Source organism: Octopus sinensis, linkage group LG26, assembly GCF_006345805.1.
Source record: "Octopus sinensis linkage group LG26, ASM634580v1, whole genome shotgun sequence".
NCBI lineage: Eukaryota > Metazoa > Mollusca > Cephalopoda > Octopoda > Octopodidae > Octopus > Octopus sinensis.
Genome location: NC_043022.1, coordinates 1,375,765 through 1,399,622, shown reverse-complemented (window position 1 = coordinate 1,399,622; position 23,858 = coordinate 1,375,765). Strand labels below are relative to the sequence as shown.

The 23,858-nt window shown below is 37.7% G+C and overlaps 1 protein-coding gene and 1 long non-coding RNA gene across 4 annotated transcripts in view; one reads left to right on the top strand and one right to left on the bottom strand.

Annotated features, from left to right (window-relative positions):
- The window catches only part of LOC115224754 (rab GTPase-binding effector protein 1), a 139,758-nt gene that overhangs the window by 71,452 nt on the left and 44,448 nt on the right, over positions 1–23,858 (bottom strand). For 2 of the 3 annotated variants that reach the window (XM_029795647.2, XM_029795649.2), the window contains exons 5-6: positions 23,668–23,776; positions 8,612–8,737 (exon numbers count right to left, since the gene is read on the bottom strand). In XM_029795647.2, coding sequence (XP_029651507.1) covers positions 8,612–8,737; positions 23,668–23,776 — 235 coding nt within the window. The remainder of the gene's footprint in view (positions 1–8,611; positions 8,738–23,667; positions 23,777–23,858) is intronic. The other variant, XM_029795648.2, reaches the window with a different exon arrangement.
- Positions 1–23,858, top strand: part of LOC118767982 — a 71,657-nt gene that overhangs the window by 6,626 nt on the left and 41,173 nt on the right. The window lies entirely within an intron of this gene.

Sequence of the window (23,858 nt, the reverse complement as noted above, 5' to 3'; positions counted from 1 at the left end):
CTGTACTGGCGGAACACTGGTTGAAAACCACTGCTCTAGCATTTAAATTGCCCATATCCAGCCCAAATATAGTACATGTTTTATGATCAAACTGACCAGGTATGACCTCTCATACCTACCCTGTGATGTCATTCTACAATATACAATCACATCATTGAAATATTGAAGCTGCAAGATAATGCATGATTAATTAAAAGCAATGTGAACAAATAAGCATTTGACAGAGTAATCCGAATGCTGAAGGGTTAACAAACACTCTTGAAGGCTAACGATTTATATACACTAACATCAATGGATATACACACTCAGGTAAAAGACACCTGATCACAATTGAAGATCAAACTGACCAAGACATGGGGTTGTTGTGACTAAAGAAACATTTTTTTTTGTCTCGCTAGGAATAAATGTTAATAACCTGAAAAATTATTATCTTATTAACAACAAATTAAATATTCATTATAAACCTCAACAAAGACAATTAATTACCTTTGACAGCAACAACAACGAAAGGTAAGAAATCTACATGGATTGAGTAAAAAGACAATGAAAAGTCAAGAAAAGAAAAAAGAGATAATAAAACAAAAGAATGCCAGGGAAATAAATTGAAAAACAAGACAAGACAACCATGAATGAAGAAAAGAAAATCACAATAAGATCACTGAAGCATGAAGCCAATTTTCAGAGAGAAATATCTTTTGTGGGGTAACGTGAAACCCCTGAGAATTTTGTGAAATAAAATGTACGCTAAGTGTGCCCATTGAAAAATAAAAACAAACAAAAAAATCTAGCCCCTATTTGACTTCTCTCTCCCTTTTTTCTTTGATGAATAAAAGAAAACTAAGGAATAGAAAGAAACAAACAAGGCCCTTGAAACAGATTTTTAAAAAAAAGAGAGTAAAAATACTGTATTTTCCAGCATACAAGTCAAATTTTGTAGACCAAAATTAAGAGGCATAAAAAGGTGGGTTGACTTGTATGTCAAGATGACTTTAAGGACCAAAAATTCCATGTGAAGTGCAACAGGAGTTGGAATGATAGTAATAATATTAGGATGAATACAGTACATGTTTACATTATATACAACATTGACTTGTATGCCAGAAAATACAATGGTGATGATGATGATAATAACTGGGCCCCCACCTGCAAGGTCATGCACTGTTTATTTTGATATGAGGTCACCGTGTCACGCACAGATGGTTGTGTTGCATGTGCCTGGTATACTCTTATCAGACAGGTAGTCATGACGGGTATACTGGGCTTTGTATATTTGAACCCCAGTGGCACTTTGATGGCATGCACTGCTCTCTCACTCAATAATAATAATAATAATGGTTTCTGATTCAGGAACAAGGCCAACAATTTTGAAGGGAGGGGTGTTAGTCAATACCATCGATCCCAGTACTTGAGTGGCACTTAATTTTTACCAACCCCAAAACGATGAAAAGTAAAGATGACTGTACCAGGATTAGAATTCAGGATGTAAGGAACTGGAAGAAATACCACTAGGCACTTTTGAAAATTTTTTGGATGCCTTAACAATTCTGCCAGCTTGCCGACTTTAGCAATAACTGCTTCTGAGATAAGCAAAAGACCTAAGATTTGAAGGACGGACAGTGGCAAAGGGACTCAATTATATCAATCCAAGTATTTGGTTGGTACTTTATTTCACCAATCCCAGGGGGAATGAAAGGTAAAGTTGACCTCAACAGGCAGGGCTGGATTAAGATCTATAGAGCCCTTAAAAGATTGGTCCCATACATACAAACATATTATATATATATATATATATATATATATATATATATATATATAATTATAAAAAAACACACCTTTTATCAATTCAAAATGAACAATTAAATTACACCATCTAGAAAATTACATATAATAGAAATATTAAAATTAAAATACCAATAAAATATTTTAATTTTAATATTTCTATTATATGTAATTTTCTAGATGGTGTAATTTAATTGTTCATTTTGAATTGATAAAGGGTGTTTTTTTTCTAATTTTTTATATATATATTATATTGTGTTAAATTTGATTTAGTATTTCTAAATTGAATTTTTTTCCTTTTAAGTTTGGATTTTATTCCCTCAAATAATAATAATTTTTATATATATATATATATATATATATATATATATATATATATGTTTGTATCTGTAAAAAGATTGAATTAGATTCGTCCTTTAATTTGGAGGTTTCCAAAAAAAGATTAATATAGATTCTTCATATTTTGCTGGTAGCTTACTGGCGTTAAATTGTGAATATGAAAATAATACTTGTATATGGTGTGTTGTGAATTTATGGAAAGAAATCCTATAAAACTCAACAATTTTGATGAAAATGGAGATGCTAAAATATATAAGAGAATTTATATATTCTAACATTTCTTCTCCATCATCAAAATTGTTGAGTTTTATGGGATTTCTTTCCATAAATCCACACCACACCATATGTGTGTGTGTGTGTGTGTGTGTGTGATGGACTCTGCCGTTGAAGACCATGTATGAGCATTCAGCTTTTTGCCAAACGACCTCCACAAACGATTTGTTTATAGTAATCAAACGTCCGTGCTGCCCATTAGCTCACTCTCTCTCCACCAAATCAACATTGTCTGAAGAAGTGAATGGTGTTACCTCACATCAGGTGTGGAAGTGAGATGGAGTGTTTTGCTTAAGAACACAATGCAGAACCTGGTCTAGGAACTGAAATCACAATCACCAGATCACAGGTGCAATGCCCTAACCCCAAAGCCATGCACCCTATATAAATATATATATATTTGATGGAGAGAGTGGCACAAATATTTGATCACTATGAATAAACCATTTGTTAAGGTCATATATATATGATGTGGAGGCGCAATGGCCCAGTGGTTAGGGCAGCGGACTCGCGGTCATAGGATCGCGGTTTCGATTCCCAGACCGGGCGTTGTGAGTGTTTATTGAGCGAAAACACCTAAAGCTCCATGAGGCTCTGGCAGGGAATGGTGGTGATCCCTGCTGTACTCTTTCACCACAACTTTCTCTCACTCTTACTTCCTGTTTCTGTTGTACCTGTATTTCAAAGGGCCGGCCTTGTCACTCTCTGTGTCACGCTGAATATCCCCGAGAACTACGTTAAGTGTACACGTGTCTGTGGAGTGCTCAGCCACTTACATGTTAATTCCACGAGCAGGTTGTTCCGTTGATTCGGATCAACCGCAACCCTCGTCGTCGTAACCGATGGAGTGCTTCCATATATATGATGGACTCTCCTATTGAAAATGATGTATGAGCATTCAGCTTTTGCCAAATGACCTCAACAAATGATATTGTTCATAGTGATCAAATATTTGTGCCACTCTCTCCATCAAATCGACGTTGCTTGAACAGTTGCACTGTGTACCATGCATCAGGTGTCAAAGTGATCACAGAGCAATGCGGGATGAAGTGTCTTGCTAAATAACACAATGCACCACCTGGTCTAGAAACTGAAACCACGATCTCACGATCATGAGCCCAACACCCTAAACACTAGGCCATGCGTCATAATAATAATAATAATAATAATAATATTCAGGGACCTTTTCAGCAGGATGGGTTGCTCGACCTGAAGAAAATTCTAAGTGGGCCCCACCTGCAAGGTCATGTGCTGTTTATCTTGATATGAGATCACCATGTCGCACACATATGGTTGTGATGCATGTGCCTAGTGTACCCTTATCACACGGCTAGTCATGATGGGTATACTGGGCTTCGTATATTTTACCCCAGTGTCACTTTGATGGCATGCACTGCTCTCTCACTCAATAATAATAATAATAATAATAATCCTTTCTACTCTACTATAGGCACAAGGCCTGAAATTTGGGAGGGAGAGGGGCCAGTTGATTAGATCGACCCCAGTATGCAACTGGTACTTAATTTATAGACTACAAAAGGAGGAAAGGTAAAGTCGACCTCAGTGGAATTTGAACTCAGAACGTAAAGACGGACAAAATGCCACTAAGCAGTTTTCCTGGCATGTTAACGCTTCTTACAGCTCACCATCTTAATAATAATAACAATGATGGTGATGGTGATGGTGATGACTTCAAATTTTGGCACAAGGCCAGCAATTTGGAGGAAGGGATTAAGTCGATTACATCACCCCAGTATTCAACTGATACTTATTTTATTGACCCCAAAAAATGGAAGGAAAAGTCGACCTTGGCAGAATTTGATCCCAGAATGAGAAGACAGACGAAATGCCACTAAGTCTTTTGTCTGGCCTGCAAACAATCCTGCCAGTTCAACACCTTGAATAATAATAATAATAATAATATTTCCACCAGAGACACAAGACCATAAATTTGAGAAGAAGGAGTTAGTTGATTACACTTAACAGGGGCGTTTAGTGACCCAGGAGGGTGACTGGTAAAGTTGATCTTAGCAGTATTTGTATGTGAAGGGACTTACATAAACACCACAAGGCATTCTCTTCACTGCTCCACCAATTCTGCTACACCGCCACCTTACAAGGATGAATTCCAACATAGGCCAGGCCAGGTCATGCCACATGTTTAAACAAAACATTAGGCAAGTTATTCAACCCCGGTCTTCAACAGCTACTTTATTTTGTGAAGCCAGGAAAGATGGCAAACAAGGCTGACCACAGTGGCATATCTGAACTCTGAACAAATACTTAACATTGCATGGCATTACGTCTCACGCTCTATGAATGCAGCCAATGCAACACTTGAATATTTACACACACACAGACACAAGATATGCAAGTATATATGCACACGTGTGCATATGCATGTCTCTCTCTCTCTCTCTCTCTCTCTCTATATATATATATATATATATATATATATATATATATATATATATATATATATATATATACACACACACACACAGACACATACCTACATATACATATATATACATGGCCCAGTGGTTAGGGCAGCGGACTCGCGGTCGGAAGATCGCGGTTTCGATTCCCAGACCGGGCGTTGTGAGTGTTTATTGAGCGAAAACACCTTAAGCTCAACGATGCTCCGGCAGGGGGGGTGGCGAACCCTGCTGTACTCTTTCACCACAACTTTCTCTCACTCTTTCTCCTGTAGGCCTGCTCGCTTAGCCAGTGAGGTGGCGCCATTTGAAGGCTAAAACAATGTGAAGCGCATTGTGACCAGCGATGTGTAGCAACATCTGATGGCCTGGTCGGTCACAGTAATCACAGTGATATATATATACATAGGGTGTCCCAAGAGTCACTGATGGGTATCAATTTTTAATAACTTCCTTAACTTTACAAATAAATGCATGAAATTTTGATCCAATATAAAGGACATAATGGAAATTTATATGTATAAGTCTAATTTTGCAACACCTCTACATTACATATGAAGGGGAAAGTGAAGGCCAGTTGACGTTGCCATAGTGAGGGGTTATTCTCTCTCCAAAGCACTGCCATAGCAACTGCATTGTTTCTTTTGTGGTATGAGCAGCTGCCCCATCTTGCTGGAACCTTGTGTGAGCTCTACTTTGAATGGCCTACACGTTCCCCAGACTTGACTAGCCCAAAGTTTTTTCTTGTGGGTATACCTGAAAAGAGGGCTTACGTCAACAAACTGGAGACCCTAGTGCAATTGAAGAATATCAATAGAGAAATCAGTGAACTGGGGTCTGAAACTCTTGAGGGTGTTATGCTGCAAGTTTTGGAAAGAGCATGGCTGTGCGAAATCGAAAAGGGCTGCTATTCAAGCAATATCATTTTTCATATGTGATGTAGTGGTCTTGCAAAATTTGACCAGTGCACATGAATTTCCATTATGTCCTTTAAATTGTATCAAAATTTCATGCATTCATTTGTAAAGTTTAGGAAGTTATTAAAAATTGAAACCCATCACTGACTTTTGGGACAACCTGTATATAAATATATATATTTATATATATTTATATATATTTTTAGTAGTTTTGACCACAAGGGTCCCTCCTAGCGTGCGGTATCTATGAATAGTAGTACCCTCTATATAATATAAATAAATATTTTCAAAGTGGAAAAATTTACGGATTTTTTCTCTTACGAGGTTTTTCACGCTAACTACTGATAATTTCTTATAAAGATTTTATCCTCAATTTTAAATTAAATATATATATATATATATATAAGTGTGTGTGTGTGTGTGTCCATCATCGTTTAACATCTGCTTTCCATGCTGGCATGGGTTGGATAGTTTGACATGAAGCTAACAGGGAGTTGTCTAGCTTCCAACTGTTTGTTGTGGTATGGTCCCTACAGCTGGATGTCCTTCCTAATGCCAATCACTTAACAGAGTGTGCTTGGGTTATTTTTACATGCCAACATCACAGGTGCTTTAACGCAACACCGTCATGGGTGCTTTTTAAAGTCAGGACGTATGAAAGGGGAATATATTTATTTAACCATTTGTTCATTTGTTATCCATTAGTGATATATTCCTCTGTATAGGAAACCACTAATGTTCCTGAAAGATGTTTTTTATATTTACCTCGGATTGCTTGAAGCCAACTTTCTTCCTACACTTTGATCTTACATTTATACACACACACACACACATATATATATATATATAAATTTGAAAAAATAGAGTCAACAAGAAGGAGAACGTTTAGACATCTATTTAATAAACACTACACATTTCGATACCATGTAGATCAACATACACACAGGATTTAAATTAACCCTTTAGTGTTCGCATTATTCTGCCAAAATGAATGCTTCTTCATCTACATTGTTTTGAACTAATCATGCATTATCTTGTAGCTTTGAGATTTTGATGAGGTAGCTGTTAATTTTTTAAACAATATTGTAGGGTTGGTGTGAGAGACCAGTTCTGGCCAGTTTGAACATAAAACAGGTAGAATATTTTTGGCCAGATATGGTCGGTTTAAATGCTAAAGGGTTAAGCAACGGTTTATCTGTATAATGGAATCCAGCTGTAGATGTGGATCTATGTCGTATCGAAACATGTAGTGTTTATTAGAAAGCTACCTTACCATACTGCCTTCTTGTTGACTCTACCTTTTCAATTTTACTTTCACATCCGATGAATGCCTAAACCTAGACTTGGATGTATAACATAATACTACTGGCTATTTGGTAATTCTAAGGGTGAACGAGATCAATTTTGAACTCTACTGCATTCCTAATGGAATACACCTGAAATATATATATATATATATATATATATATATATATATAATATATATATATACTCTTTTATACTTTTTGGTTAGTTAAATATTAAAAAAAAAAAAATTAAATTAAAAGTTTAAAAATTTAAAAATATAAAAATTTTAAAATATAAATTTAAAAATTTAAAGTTTTAATAATTTAAATTTAAAATTTTATATATATATATTAATTATGAAGGCGCAATGGCCCAGGGGTTAGGGCAGCGGACTCGCGGTCGTAGGATCGTGGTTTCGATTCCCAGACCGAGCATTGTGAGTGTTTATTGAGCGAAAACACCTAAAGCTCCACGAGGCTCCTGCAGGTGGTGAACCCTGCTGTACTCTTTCACCACAACTTTCTCCCACTCTTTCTTCTTGTTTCTATTGTACCTGTATTTCAAAGGGGCCAGCCTTGTCACTCTCTGTGTCACACTGAATATCCCCGAGAACTACGCTAAGGGTACACGTGTCTGTGGAATGCTCAGCCACTTGCACGTTAATTCCACGAGCAAGCTGTTCCGTTGATCGGATCAGCTGGGACCCTCATCGTCGTAACCGACGGAGTGCTCCTAATAATAATATTAATTATATTTTTTTTTTGTTATTTATGTATTGGTTTATGTTTATCACTGTTTGAGTTGCCTAATAGTGGTTTTATCTCTAATTTAATTTAAATTTATACTGTGAAATTTGATTTAATCCTAAATCTAATTTTTCCCTGTAAGTTTCCCTGTATTATTAATATTATACATATATATATATATATATATATATATTATATATATATATATATATATATGTATATATATAAAATACATATATATGTACACATACAATCATATACGCTGATGTAGAGTATCTATAAAACACTTGTCCAAAAAGGAAGGGTGGTGGGGAAGAGGGGGAAACAGGAGGGAGGGAGGGAGAGAGAAAGAGAGGGAGAAATAAATCAAAGTCAAAAATAAATTTACAAAGAATAAAACAAAATATAACAATAATAATAATAATAATAATAATAATAATAATAATAATGATGATGACAGCCAACAACAAAATGAATAAATATATATACATAAATAAATAAATAAATAAATGGTCAAACAGCCACAACGGAACTGAGAGGGATTTTAAAGTTAAGCCAGATATTTGGTGAAGGCATCATCGTCATTGTCGCCAATGGCAACAGCAGCAGCAAGAACAACAGAGACGAAATAATGCAACATGCAGGCAGCAGCGTCTACAAATAAACAGTACCAGGTATCTACAGTGTGTGTATATATATATATATATATATATTTATACATACATACATACATATATGCATAGATGTATATATATATATATATATATATATATATATATATATATATATATATATATATATACATATATATATCTAGTGCCATGTGCCTTACTTGGAGTTCTTTGTGGTCGCCATCTTTCCTGAAGGCTGTTAGCAAGGTTTTCAGATTGGCTTGTGCTGGCTTGGATTTCAAAGTAGGAGAGGACGGCAGAAGAAGGGTCTTCATTTTGTTGCTAGCCTGCGAGAGGGATATTCCACGGTATATATGCGTAAGCATGTGTGAGTGACTCTGTGTGTGTGTGTGAGTGTCTGTATATGTGTGTGTGGGTGTAGACAGGTAGAGAGACATTATTTGTATCTATGTACATATGCATGTATATATTTATATAGATATTGACAAACAGACAAACAAACAAACAAACATATATATATATAGATAGATAGATAGATAGAGAGATAGAGAGACAGACAGAAATTTTCATGCATATATATATATATTGGGTTGTCTGGAAAGTTTGTGCCGATTTATAGTAGCTTGCCTTTTGACTTATTTTCGAACATTGTTGAGCCCATAAAATAGGATTTGACTACACCTCCATTTAGAGCACAGTTTAACCCTTTAGCATTCAAACTGGCCATATCTGGCCAAAATATTTAACCTGTTTTATATTGAAACTGACCAGCTCTCGCCTCTCACCTCAGCCCTACCATGTCATTCTTAAACTAAAATAATCACATCACTGAAATCTCTAAACTACAAGATAATACAGGATTAATTCAAACCATTTTAAATAAACAAACATCACATTTGGCAGAATAATCTGAACACTAAAGGGTTAAGCTAACTTTTCATGGATGAAGGTTTATGTTCCTATAACCTGTATTAATTCTGTAACCCTTTAAAATGGAAGGTAAGAAAGTTCACTTTCGGTACTTGATGCTTTTCTTTTTCCATAAAGGGAAAAATGCCTCACAAGCAACCAAAGAAATATGCGCAGTTTACAGTGATATTTCTTAATCCGAAAGAACTGTACAGAAGTGGTTCGGCAAGGTTCCCAGTTGGAGATTGTAGCCTTATTGACAAAGAGCGATCAGGCAGACCATCCACTACAGATGATGACCAAATCAAGTCATTAATTGAGAATAACCCACATTGCACAACCCGAGAATTAGCAGAAAGCCTCAACCTATCAGAATCCGTCGTTCATAAGCACCTGGCTTGGGTACACAAATCGCTACAATGTTTGGGTACCACATGAGTTGTAATTCGCTTTATAAACAGAATGAAAACGTGCCTTTTTTAAAGCAAATTGTGATAGGTGATGAGAAATGGATTATCTACCGAAATGTTCAGAGAAAGCAATCCTGGAGTAAGCGACATGAGCCACCCTTAGCCACCCCACAAGCTGGTCTTCACCCTAAAAAAGTCTTGCTTTGTGTCTGGTGGGATTGGAAAGGAATTCTGTACTATGAGCTTCTCCCAAGTAACCAGACAATTAATTCTGAGAAATACTGCACACAACTGGACGAGTTAAAAGCAGCAATTCAAGAGAAACGTCCAGAATTGGCCAACTGAAGGGCGTTGTTTTCCAACATGATAATGCAAGACCACATGCTTCTTTGGGAACCAGACAAAAGTTGCTGCAGCTCGGCTGGGATGTGCTACCCCACCCTCCATATTCACCAGATATTGCTCCTTCGGATTTCCACTTATTCAGGTCTCTGGAGAATAGTCTTAATGGCAAAAATTTCAATTCCTTGGATGACGTAAAAAGATACCTTGATGAATTCTTTGCCATGAAACCACCTCAATTCTGGGAAGAGGGTATTTTCAAGTTAAAGGAAAGATGGAGAGGCATTGTGCAACAAAATGGTTCATATTTGGTTAATTAAAAATGTAATGGCAAATTTTTATTGACCTTTTTCTTTCCTTTAAAAATCAGCATGAACTTTCCAGGCAACCCAATATATATATAACAAACAGGAAATTTTTTGGCATTATTTATTCACCAGTAAATAACACCAAAACATTCCCAATTTCCTGTGTTGTTATACAAAAACTCTGTAAATAATATTTCCATAATTCTCAATTTTAATATGTATTTTGACGAATGTAAAGCAGCAACTGAGACTACATATAGGATTGTAATAACAGAGTAAGCAGATGGGCTTCAAGCAGAACAGCTGGGATTAATCTAACTACCTATATTATATACCACATGGTTCCGGGTTCAGTCCCACTGTGTGGCATCTTGGGCAAGTGTCTTCTGCTATAGCCCCGGGCCGACCAATGCCTTGTGAGTGGATTTGGTAGACGGAAACTGAAAGAAGCTTGTCGTATATATGTATATATATATATGTATGCGTGTGTGTTTGTGTGTTTGTGTTTGTCCCCCAAGCATTGCTTGACAACCGATGCTGGTGTGTTTATGTCCCCGTCACTTAGCGGTTCGGCAAAAAGAGACCGATAGAATAAGTACTGGGCTTACAAAGAATAAGTCCCGGGGTCGATTTGCTCGACTAAAGGCAGTGCTCCAGCAAGGCCGCAGTCAAATGACTGAAACAAGTAAAAGATAAAAGATATATATATAATGTACATGTGTGTATGTGTATATATATATATCATGGACTCTTCCATCGTTAGACAACATATGAGGGTTTGGCAATTTCTTACCGAACAACCACACAGCACAGATGATTTGTTTATAGTGATCAAATGTTTGTGTCCACATAAGCTCTCTCCTTCCCTCCATCAAACCAACATTACCTGTACAGGTGCACCATATGCCACATGTCTGATGATGAAATGGTCGCAGAGCAATGTGAAAGGAAGTGCTAAGCTCAAGAACACAACATGACGCCCGGTCGGGAATCGAATCCACAATCTCGCAATTGTGAGTGCAATACCCTTAACCACTAAGCCATGTGTCTTCATCTGTGTGTGTGTGTGTGTGTGTGTGTGTGTGTAGACATAAAAGTAAGTTTAGAAGGAAATATGCGAGCGGATACAGTATTAGCCCTCAGTTAGGTTCCAGTTAATGGCTATCCACAACAATCAATGTCTAACATCTGTCACTACAATTTGTTAGTCACTCCATGAATTCTTCTGATGGGTAAGTCTGTGTACTCTTCCCTGGATGGTAAAAGTTGTCTGGAGCATATATCTTTATATATAAAAGTGAAGTTGTGTGTCTGTCTACTCCGATTTAGTAGTTTCCTAACTAGTTTCCTAACTAGTTTAGTAGTTTCCTAACTACTCCCACATTTTGCGATGCAGTTTAACCAAAACCAGGTATCTTATAGTCGTGATTCATATCGAGCCCTTCTGAGTATTAGCGCTTGTCTACGATGAGTCTACGATTTTAAAAATAATTTACCATCATTTTTTTCCATTTCCATGCATATTTTTTAAAGGGAAGTAACTCTCTAAAAATGTCTACGATGAGTCAACGATTTAAAAAAAAATTTACCATCATATTTTTCCATTTTTAATGCATTTTTTGCTATTTTTGGCTATAACTCTCTAAAAATGCTTTATAGTTATTTCCCTTACAAACCCGAGCAACGCCGGGCGATACTGCTAGTTAATTATAAAGAATACAGAGAACTTGTACATCCGCAAAATATATTTTATAGTTATGCACAGCATGTTATAACGACCTACACGTGTTTCTGCTACAGCAGTTACTCGTATGAGAGAGGAAACACAAAGAGATCTGGCAGTGCGTTAAAAAGCATTCTACTTGATGAAGCACAGTCGTTGCTGAATCATATTTATTTATGTAATTGTCTATCAAATGATTTTTATATAATAGTGTATGAATGAAAACCCAGCAACTTAAAGCTGGTACCGGTGCAGAAAGAATTAAATCTTTTTTTTTTTCCTACCTTCATGCTGTATAAATTTACATTATATATATATATATATATATATATATATATATAATATATATATATATATATATATATTCTTAACGTGAAACCAATGGTAGCCTTAATACACAAATAAAGAAATTCTATCCACCAACGCAGCGTTGAGCACCCATTTTCATCATTTAACATTTACGTGTATGTGTGTGTGTGTGTGTGTGTGTGTGTGTGTGTATATATATATATATATATATATATATATACATATATACACACAAATACACACACATTTCAAAATGTAACTACATGCGGATTGTTGAATTTCTTCCCCTGTCTTCCTTTTCTTTTGGACTTTCCTGTCTTCTGTTTCTGACGAAGAGCTTTGCTCGAAACGTAAAACCACCTTTCTTTCCTTCCCTGAGCATCTGTTAATACTTTGCATGTACCACGTCCTCGCATTGTTGATTTTTTCTTGTGTTTTACTTATATATACACACATCACTAAAGTGAACAGAGGGCACCAATCAGCACCAGTATTGCTAGAAATTTGCTAGAAATAAGAGTCAAAAAAACTCAATAGCCACAGAAACACTATCTTCCTACAGTCGCAGACAGGGAGGTTGTCTCCCTTGTCAGCTCATTAAGATAGTGCTTCTGTGATTGAGTTGTTTTGACTCTTATTTCTAGCAATACTAGTGCTGACTAGTGCCCTTTGTTCACTTTGTTGTATACATTTCTACCTTAGGTTGTAAAACCATGAATTAGCCACCCATATTATCTATCTATCTATCTATATATATATATATATTTGTTGTTGGCAACAAAAGAGTAGTTTTACCTGTTTCAAAATAGCATTCTATATATCTTACTTAATATGGATATACAGTACAAAGCAACACAATTGTGGTATTGGTCTGTGTGTAAAGCTTTCTCGAGATGAAAACTGCAGTTATGGGGCTTTCTAAAATACATCCACATTCAATAAAACATACAGATTGCCATTTCAAGATATATACATACATATATATATATATAAACACACACAAACACACACATATGGAAAGAGACAGAGAAAGACAGAGAGGCAGCGGACATATACAGTTAGAGATTTGTGTATGTGTGACTGTATGTGTACCAGCCTATGTATATGTACATATATACACACACATTTGTATACATACATATTTATATATAGACAGGGAGTAACTGAGAAGCTCTTCTTGTGAGCGAGTCATGTTAAAATCATGTCTGTAGCTATTCAGAAGGGAAAAAAAAAACAACAACAACATTCCATTAAATTCTTCAGGTTTACACAGATCTTCTTAAGATTGCATGACACCATTAAAAGCTGTAGAACAATTTTTTAAAAGAAACATCGACATTTTACAGAGGATCTTAAGGAGGAAATTAGGGAGATGGAAGCTGCGGAAAAGCACACCTGATGCACATGTCATCCCCATCGTTATTATTTTAGGTTCAATTTCCATGCGGGAAAGGGTTGAAGAGTTCTACAGGTTCTGAGAGGTTAAAGGACCATGTCTCATTACAATATTTCAGTCTTGGCGTGGTTCCTATGGCCACCCCTTTTTTCTTTATATATATATATTTCTTTACTACCCACAAGGGGCTAAACATAGAGGGGACAAACAAGGACAGACAAAGGGATTAAGTCAATTACATCGACCCCAGAACGTAACTGGTACTTTTTTTTATCGACCCCGAAAGGATGAAAGGCAAAGTCGACCTTGGCGGAATATGAACCCAGAACACGTAACGGCAGACGAAATACGGCTACGCATTTCGCCCGGCGTGCTAACGATTCTGCCAGCTTGCCGCCTTTTTTTTATATATATATATAGACACCCTTCCTACTGCCAATAACTTTACAGTGTGCACTGGGTGCATTTGTGTGTGTGTGTGTGTGCGTGCATGCATGCAGGCATGGCTATGTAGCAAGAAGCTTGCTTCCTAATCACATGGTTCAGTCCCACTGCAAGGCACCTTGGCCAAGAGTCTTTTATAGTCTTGGGTTGACCAAAGCCTTTGAGTGGATCTGGCAGATGGAAATTGAAAGAAGCCATCACTTGTCAACCAGTGTTGGTGTGTTTGTGTCCCCATAACTTAGTGGTTCAGACTGATAGAATAAGTAATAAGCTCAGCAAAAAGAAAAACAGAACTGGGATCAATTCATTCAACTAAAAATTCTACAAGGCAGTGCCCCAGCATGGCCACAGTCTAATGATTGAAACAAGCAAAAGATAAAAGCTAAACACACACAATTTTTCATGTTAAAACTTGTTTTCAAAGCTAACATCACCTGGACAAATATATATAATTTAGGTATTGTTTTGTTTTATAGTCAGATGCCTTTCCTGTCACTAACCCTTACCTGTTTTTCAAGAAAAGGATTTCTTTATTCCACACATCATTAAAAACGCAGAGTTAATGAATGATTCCTTGACAGAGAATCATTAACAAAGTTTACTGTTTGTTGCAAAGCACTGAATGTAAATATTGACAAACAAAGTAAAGTGCTTCGTGAAGTTTCCATCTACCAAATTCATTCACAAGGAACCAGTTGTCTTGGAGCAACAGAAAAGACACTTTTCCAAAGTGCCGCACAGTGGAACTGAACCTGAAACCATTTGGTTAAGAAACTAACTTCTTAACCACACAGCTATGGCTTGTGTATGAATTCTGAGCAAGAAGGCTCAGAACTGGTACATCAAACAGAAATATGGTGTTGATATTTTGTTCAGATCAAAATCACTTTTCTCACATGAAAAGGCCAATAAAACAGACCAGACAAACCCCTAGGGTTGATATAAACCCTAGAATGTAGTGGAAGCACTCCGTCGGTTACGACGACGAGGGTTCCGGTTGATCCGAATCAATGGAACAGCCTGCTCGTGAAATTAACGTGTAAGTGGCTGAGCACTCCACAGACAAGTGTACCCTTAACATAGTTCTCGGGGATATTCAGCGTGACACAGAGAGTGACAAGGCCGGCCCTTTGAAATACAGGTACAACAGAAACAGGAAGTAAGAGTGAGAGAAAGTTGTGATGAAAGAGTACAGCAGGGATCACCACCATCCCCTGCCGGAGCCTTGTGGAGCTTTAGGTGTTTTCACTCAATAAACACTCACAACGCCCGGTCTGGGAATCGAAACCGCGAGTCCGCTGCCCTAACCACTGGGCCATTGTGCCTCCACTCTAGAATGTAGTGCCCCCAGCATGACCAGTAAAATAACAAAAAGATGAGGTGATAGGGGTAGTTGAAGGAAACAAAAGATTTAATGAACTAAGAGGACGTGCAGGAGTAGAAGGAAAAATTTCACTTAAACCTGTTGTCAACATTGTTCCAAGTTCAAATGTGAAACACTGTTTCTCTCATTTTCTTGAAAATGTGAATCCATGGCAAGGAGAGGTGTCACACACTGATAAGTGAGTATATAATATATATATATATATATATATATATATATATATATATATAGTGTACTGTTTTGTGATGGTAAGAGCAACAAAAAATAGTTTTCCATCTGGTAAGAGATAAACATAATATATGTATTTATGTGCTACTATTAGTTTCATATGCTGAGAGCATGCCAAACAGTGTTTTTAACATACCTGGCATCCTAGTACAATCATCAGACACTGCCCACATGGCATAACAGTTATAAACATATGCCTAGGTTCTTTTTGAAGGACTGGAAAATTCTGCCATTACCTGATTAACTTGTCCCTCTTTTTTCCAGCCTTATAATTTAAGGTCTAAGGGAGATAATTCTTTTACCATTCTACTTATTTCTAATTACTTTATCACTTTCTGCTTTTTAACTTTCCTTCTCAACTTTTCACGTTTCTTCTCTCATTCAATTTTTAGTCTATTACACTATGTGGTTTGTGCTTGATGACTGCATGGAGATGTTACACATGTTTATTATTTGACATGTTCTCAATACAGAAAACTATTAGTAACAATAAAAACGGTATTGTGTCTATTAATAATATATATAATATATATATATATATATATATATTATATTATTATTATGTTCACGTGATCACGTGACCGACCAGACCATCAGATGTTGTTACACATCACTGGTTACAATGCGTTCGCATGTTTTAGCCTTCGAATGACGCCACCCCGCTGGCTAAGCGAGCAGGCCAACAGAAGAAAGAGTGAGAGGAGGAGTGGTAAAAGAGTACAGCAGGGATCACCACCCCCTGCCGGAGCCTCATGGAGCATTTTAGGTGTTTTCGCTCAATAAACACACACTACACCCGGTCTAGGAATCGAAACCGCGAGTCCGTTGCCCTAACCACTGGGCCATTGCGCCTCCGCATATATATATACATATATATATATATGTGTGTGTGTGTGTGTGTGTGTGTAAATAAAATTGAAAAATGCACTTGGGGAGTTCTAGATGTTTTATTTTTAAAGGTTTAACCAGTTTCACAGATTTTTCTGATTTTCAAAAGTTAAGTGAGATAGAAAGATGTAAGACTATGCTGCAACTAACTGTCTTGCTTCTGACTGGAGTTTGAAAATTCTTGTTTTTTATAGAGAAAACAAGAAATAATACACAAGTCAGAAGTAATACACAAGAAAAAGAAGACCAAGTTCATATGGACATGTGATGGATTTATATCAAGGGCATGGGTGTTTGGTAAGAAGTTTGTTTCTCAGTTACCATCTTCAGGGTTCAGTCCCACTGCATGGTACCTTAGGCAAATGTCTTCTGCAGACTCAAGCCAGTCAAAGCTTTGTGAGTGAGTTTCATATCTCAGAGACAGAAAATGTGTGAAAGCTTACCATGTGTGTGTGTATGAGAAAGTATACATACATGTATATATCTATGTGTTTGTGTCTTTCTGTTTGTTTGTCCACCATCACCACCACTTGGCAACTGGTGTTGGTTTGTTTATGTCCCCAATCTTAGCGGTTTGGCAAAAAGATAGCAACAGAATGAGTATGAAACTTTAAAAGCAAAAGTACTGGTGTCAATTTGTTGGACTGAAGTCGTCGAGGCAGTGCCCCAGTATGGCCGCAGCCCAATGTCTAAAACAAGTAAAAGTTGTAAACGGTTGTGTAAAGAGATGCCAAGGAATCAAGGCAGAAAGGACCCGCAGATGGGAAAGACCGAAAAAGACATGGGAAGAAGCTTTGGAATCTAATCTCGGGGTCAAAGGACAGCAACAAGTGGTTAGGTGCCATGCAAGTGTGGGAAAATGGAGATGATGATAGTATGTGTGTGTGTGTATGTAGATGAGTAGTTGAAAGTGTTAGAGATGGTAGCATGTGAGTATTGCCCCAGCATGGCCACAGTCAAATGACTGACACAATAAAAGAATATATATATTGTTGCATCCAGGGAGGATCACCATGCCAATAAAACACACACATACATAGGTTCAATTTAATTTGTTTTACCATCATTATTAGTCAATTGGTTAACCATTACACCAACTAATAATAATAAAAGAAGTGATATATAACCAGTGTGTGTGTATGTATTTATTATTGGCATAATGACCAACACAAAATGCAGCAAAACATGTTTCAAAACACGAGTTCAAATCAAGAATCTTCCAAACCAAACACAAAAAGGTAAGGCTGTTTGATAAGAAGTTTGCTTCCCAACCATGTGGGTCCAGGTTCAGTCCCACTGTGTGGCACCTTGAGTAAGTGTCTTCTGCTATAGCCTCAGGCCAACCAATGCCTTGTGAGTGGATTTGGTAGATGGAAACTGAAAGAAGCTTGTTGTGTGTGTGTGTATCCTCGTGTCTGTCCTTGTCCCCAACCACCACTTGACAATTTACGTTGGTGTGTAACTTCGCAGTTCAGCAATGGAGACTAATAAAATTAGTACCAGGCTTTAAAAAAAGTACTGGGGTTGACACATTTCAGTAAAATTTCTTCAAGGCAGTGCCCCAGCATGGCCACAGTCTAGTGACTGAAACAAGATATATATATACTTATATATATACACACATACGTGTGTGTGTGTGTGTGTGTTAGCACTGAAGCAAGAAAATAATAACTGTTGCCTTGCAAAGATGAAAAATCTAAGGTTAGGATACATAAAGGCATTTACACCAACAATTCTGAAAACCCCTTAATTTTAGACCCAACCAATTCTCAGGCCAGCCATGTTGAAGGTGTGTCCTCAAAATTATAAACTAAAGAAAAAAAAATTACAATAACCAACACATGCAAAAATTAGTTTACTGTAGCAAAATAAAATTTAATGTAACCTTTTTGATCCTAACCCACCTGGGACTGCCCCTGACTCTAGGATACGAACTCTTTGTTTTCAAGTGATCAAAAGCTAAAACCTTCTATCAGAGTTAGTGTCATGTTGATTTATGCTCCAAACATCACTTAATAAGGACAAAGCTATTTTATTAGATCCTTTATTATTTTCAAAGTTAACTGGAAAACTGAAACAAAACCCAGGTATTTCAACAGAAATATGCTAACAAAAAGCGTCAAAGAATAAAATATGATAAAACAAAAAGCAAAAAAATAAATGGATTACTATATATATATATATATATATATATATATATAATATCAACAATAATAATAAGGATTATTATGAAGCTGCATAGCATTACCTTTAATACTTTATATATATATACACAGCTTTACATAGACCTACACTGAGAGTGAACTGGTAAATGTTTAGGGTAATCCCTTACTATTTACATATATATATTAGTCGAATGGTTAACCATTTTGGCACCTCCTCTTGTATATATATATATATGTATATATCATCATCATCATCGTTTAACGTCCGCTTTCCATGCTAGCATGATATATACACATATATATATATACATGAGGCGGTGCCAAAAAGTTCCAGGTTTTGGGTAAAAGAAAATACAGGAGAATCAGTTAATTATGATTTTATTCAACTTATTCCCCTCTCGGATTCACACACTTATTGCAGTGGTCCTTCAGTTTTTTCTAAGCCCTGTAAAAGAACTCAGCAGGGTGGGCCTCCAAGCCAGAAACTTTTCAGTACCCCCTCGTGTGTGTGTGTGTGTGTGTGTGTGTGTAGTGTTTTATTAAAACTGATCCTGAGAGTTTATCTTATGACTAGTTTCATGCCATTGTGATCTTCAGATAAAACTGTTATGATCTTGGTATTGGTAGTGTATATGTATACACACACACACACATACATATATATATCCATTAATGTATGTAGGCAGTCTGGGTACACCAGATCCCCTGCATACATCAACACACACTCTCTCACACATACATATATTTTACAGACAAAAAAGTAAATTTCAAACGCAGCATAGTTGTGAAAATAGCAGAGAAAGATTGGGTATTCTCCCTTAGAAGTCATAAAAAAATTGCCAGCAGGTGGCTACACATACACATACAACACGCATTATTCAAAACCTGAGATTTCATTCTGCTGTCGTGGAAAAATCTTTTGTTTATATCACATTCTTCAAGTTAGTCATGTTCAAGAATGTGACAGAAACGTGTGGAATAGAATCTCATGAATAACAAACAAACTACAACATAACATTCTTAAGAACAAAAAGCACCATCCGTTCGTAGCCGTTGCCAGCCTCGCCTGTGCACTACTATATACTACTATGGAGGCGCAATGGCCTAGTGGTTAGGGCAGCGGACTTGTGGTCGCAGGATCGCGGTTTCGATTTCCAGACCGGGCGTTGTGTGTGTTTATTGAGCGAAAACACCTAAAAGCTCCACGAGGCTCCGGCAGGGTGTGGTGATCCCTGCTGTACTCTTTCACCACTCTTTCTCCCACTCTTTCTTCTGTTGGCCTGCTCGCTTAGCCAGCGGGGTGGCGTCATTCGAAGGCTAAAACAATGCGAACGCATTGTGACCAGCGATGTGTAACAACATCTGATGGTCTGGTCGGTCACGTGATCACATGATATACTACTATATACCAACTCTACTGACAAATATACAAATGTATACTTTTTCCGACTTAGGGATTCCTAGACAATTCTTCAAGTGCCCCTGCTCCTCTCATAATTCCTTGTCTTGCGAGTTACTTGCTGACTCTGCCAGTGCTGGTGCCACATAAAAAGCATCCAGCCCACACTGTGAAGTGGTTGGCATTTGGAAGGGCATCCAGCTGTAAAAACCACGTCAAAACTGTGCCAATGCTTTACTCATCATCCATTTATACATTTTGTATAATTTCTCCATTATATATATATATTATATAGAGGGTACTATTATTCATAGGTACTGCACGCTAGAAGGGACTTTTGCAGTCAAAACTACTTAACTTCTTATAAAGATTTTATCCTTATTTTTAAATTTATATACATATATATATATGTACACACATACATACATACACAACTGGTTAATCCAGACATGTTTTGAATTATATCTATATATATATATATATTATATATATATATATATATATTATATATATATATTTATATATATATATTATCATTGTTTAACATCCGCTTTCCATGCTGGCATGGGTTGGGCAATTTCACTGAGGTCTGGCAAACCAGATAGCTGCACCAGACTCCAATCTGATCTGGCATAGTTTCTACAGCTGGATGCCCTTTCTAACACCAACCATTCCGAGAGTGTAGTGGGTGTTTTTATGTGCCACTGGCAAGAGGGCCAGTCAGGAGGTTCTGGCAACAGCCACACTCAAATGGTGCTTTTTATGTACCACCTGCACAGGAGTCAGTCCAGCAGCACTGGCAACGACTCGCTCAAATGTTTTTTCACGTGCCACCAGCACAAGTGCCAGTAAGGTGATGCAGGTAATGATCACACTCAAATGGTGCCTTTTACGTGCCACCAGCACAGAGACCAGCTTGTTACTCTAGCAATGATCTCACTCGTATTGGTACTCTTAGCGCTCCACTAGCACGGATGCCAGTCATCAAATTTGATTTCGATTTCCCTTGCCTCAACAGGTCTTCGCAAGCAGAGTTTAGTATTCAATGAAGGAAAGGTACGCATAAGGGGATGGTTACACCCCTGGCATAGGCCACAAGGTTGTATTTCTTTCTTTTTTTGGTAGATATTTAACGTAATTACTGTCAAGTATAATGCTTATTCATTCATAGTGTTTTGAATTAATCATACTTTAGCTCATAGCTTTGAGATTTCAATGATGTGGTCATTTAGTTTTAGAATGGCCCTGCAGGGTAGGTGCAAGAGGCCAGATCTGGGCACATTGAACATAAAGCCAGTAGAATATTTTGGCAGGATGTGTCCTGTTTAAAATGCTAAAAGATTAAGTTTCACTACATTCAATTCAGTTTTTGTGCCTATTCTCACCTATGGTCGTTATGTTGAATAAGAACTGAAAGAAAATTATTGTAAATACAAGCAGGGAAAATGAGTTTCCCCATAAAGGATCCCAGGAGTAATGCTACTCAACAAGGTGCATAGCTCAGGGATCGAGGAATCCTTCCAGGACAAATGGCTATTTTTCAGCACTGAGACATCATAGCTCTGGTACAACAGACCTGTGATTGGAATCGCAAGACGGGTTCTTCAAGCCAAGCCAACTGGCAGAAGACCTAAGGGTAGACAAAGGCAGAGGTGGTTGGGTAATATCCATAGTTTTAGGGAGTCTCTCCAGGCCAAGCCAATTCTTCTCCACATTAAGAGGTCAGGTACTATGGACATATCACTGGAATGTCACAGGGAAGAATTGCTTTCTGCTCTAGGCACAAGGCCCGAAATTTTTGGAGAGGTGGGACGTCGATTAGATCAACCCCAGTACTCAACTGGTACTTAATTTATCGACCCTGAAAGGATGAAAGGCAAAGTCAACCTCGGCGGAATTTGAACTCAGAACGTAAAGACAGACAAAATACCGCTAAGCATTTCGCCTGCCATGATAACGTTTCTGCCAGCTTGCCGCCTTTGGAATGTCACAGGGAAGAATTGCAAGACAGATTCTTCGAGTTGAGTCAACTGGTAGGAAACCTAGAAGTGGACCATAAATGAGACAGTTGGATAATATCCTTAGTTCCAGTTGGTCATGCTTGGAAATCCATCTGGAAATTGTAATGACAGTTGCATCTGTTAAGATCCTATGGAGGAGGTGCCCAAGGTCTCTACCCTCACAACCCTCTCGGGAATAGTAGATGGAGAAGATGCATCATCATCGTCATCATCATTTAACATCTGTTGTCAATGCTGGCATGGGTTGGATGGTTTGACCAAGGCTGGAAAGCTGAGGGGCTGCACTACACTCCAGTCTGATTTGGCATGGTTTCTTTCTATAGCTGGATGCCCTTCCTAACGCCAACCACTCCAAAAGTGCAATGGGTGCTTTTATGAGCCACCAGCATGGGTGCCAGTTATGTGACACTGGCATCGGCTACATTGCCTCCATGAGGCCCAACGATTAAATGGTACTTTTCATGTGCCACCAGCACGGGTGCCAGCTACATGATACCAGCACTGGCTACATTGCCTCCATGAGGCCCAACACTTAAATGGTGCTTTTCATGTGCCACCAGCACGGGTGCCAGCTACATGATACCAGCACTGGCTACATTGCCTCCATGAGGCCCAACGATTAAATGGTGCTTTTTATGTGCCACTGGCAGGGGTGCCAGCTACATGACACCAGCATCAGCTACATTGCCTCCATGAGGCCCAACACTTAAATGGTGCTTTTTCATGTGCCACTGGCAGGGGTACCAGTTATGTGACACTGGCATCAACCACACTGCCTCTGGATGGATAAATTTGCATAAACCGCTGAAACAATCCGAGACATGGAAGTAGAGGAATGTGGATGCTGTAAAACCATGATGCACACTCATCATCAGTTCTCCATGCTGGCATGGGTTGACAGGTGCTTAGCAGCCAGAGAGCTGCCCCAGGCTCCAATCGTCTGATCTGGCATGATTTCTACAGCTGGATGCACTTCCTAACGCCAACCACTTTACAGTGTTGACCAAGTGCTTTAGACATGGCACTAGCATGGGTGCTTTATATGTGGCACTAGTACGGGTGCTTTTTATGTAGCACCAGCATTAAATATAAACCAAAGAAAGGGAGAAGTCAATGGAAGTCAGAGCTAGAAATGTGAGATGATATTACCTTCCTTGGCTAACATATGAGGAGAAAGAGGAGGAGGTGGAACTGGGAACAAATGGTTGAAGGAAAAAAAAGGAAATTTTGAAAAATTAAAGAAAACTATAAAATGACAAAATAAATGCAAATGAGTGAGTGACCAGGGTGGGTAGAACAAGAAGCAAAGATAGGCCATGCTGGACATTACCTTCCTCATACTGTCTTCTAGACTCTCCGCTTCAACTGATGCATTGGTGCTCGAAACACTGCCACTAACTCGCTTCAGGGATTTCGCCACAGAAGCTAAAAAGCCTTCCCTGGAAATATGAAAGATAACTCCTATGAGATTTTGGAGAAAAATAATTATTTTTAAAAATACATTTAATCCTTTCATTAATT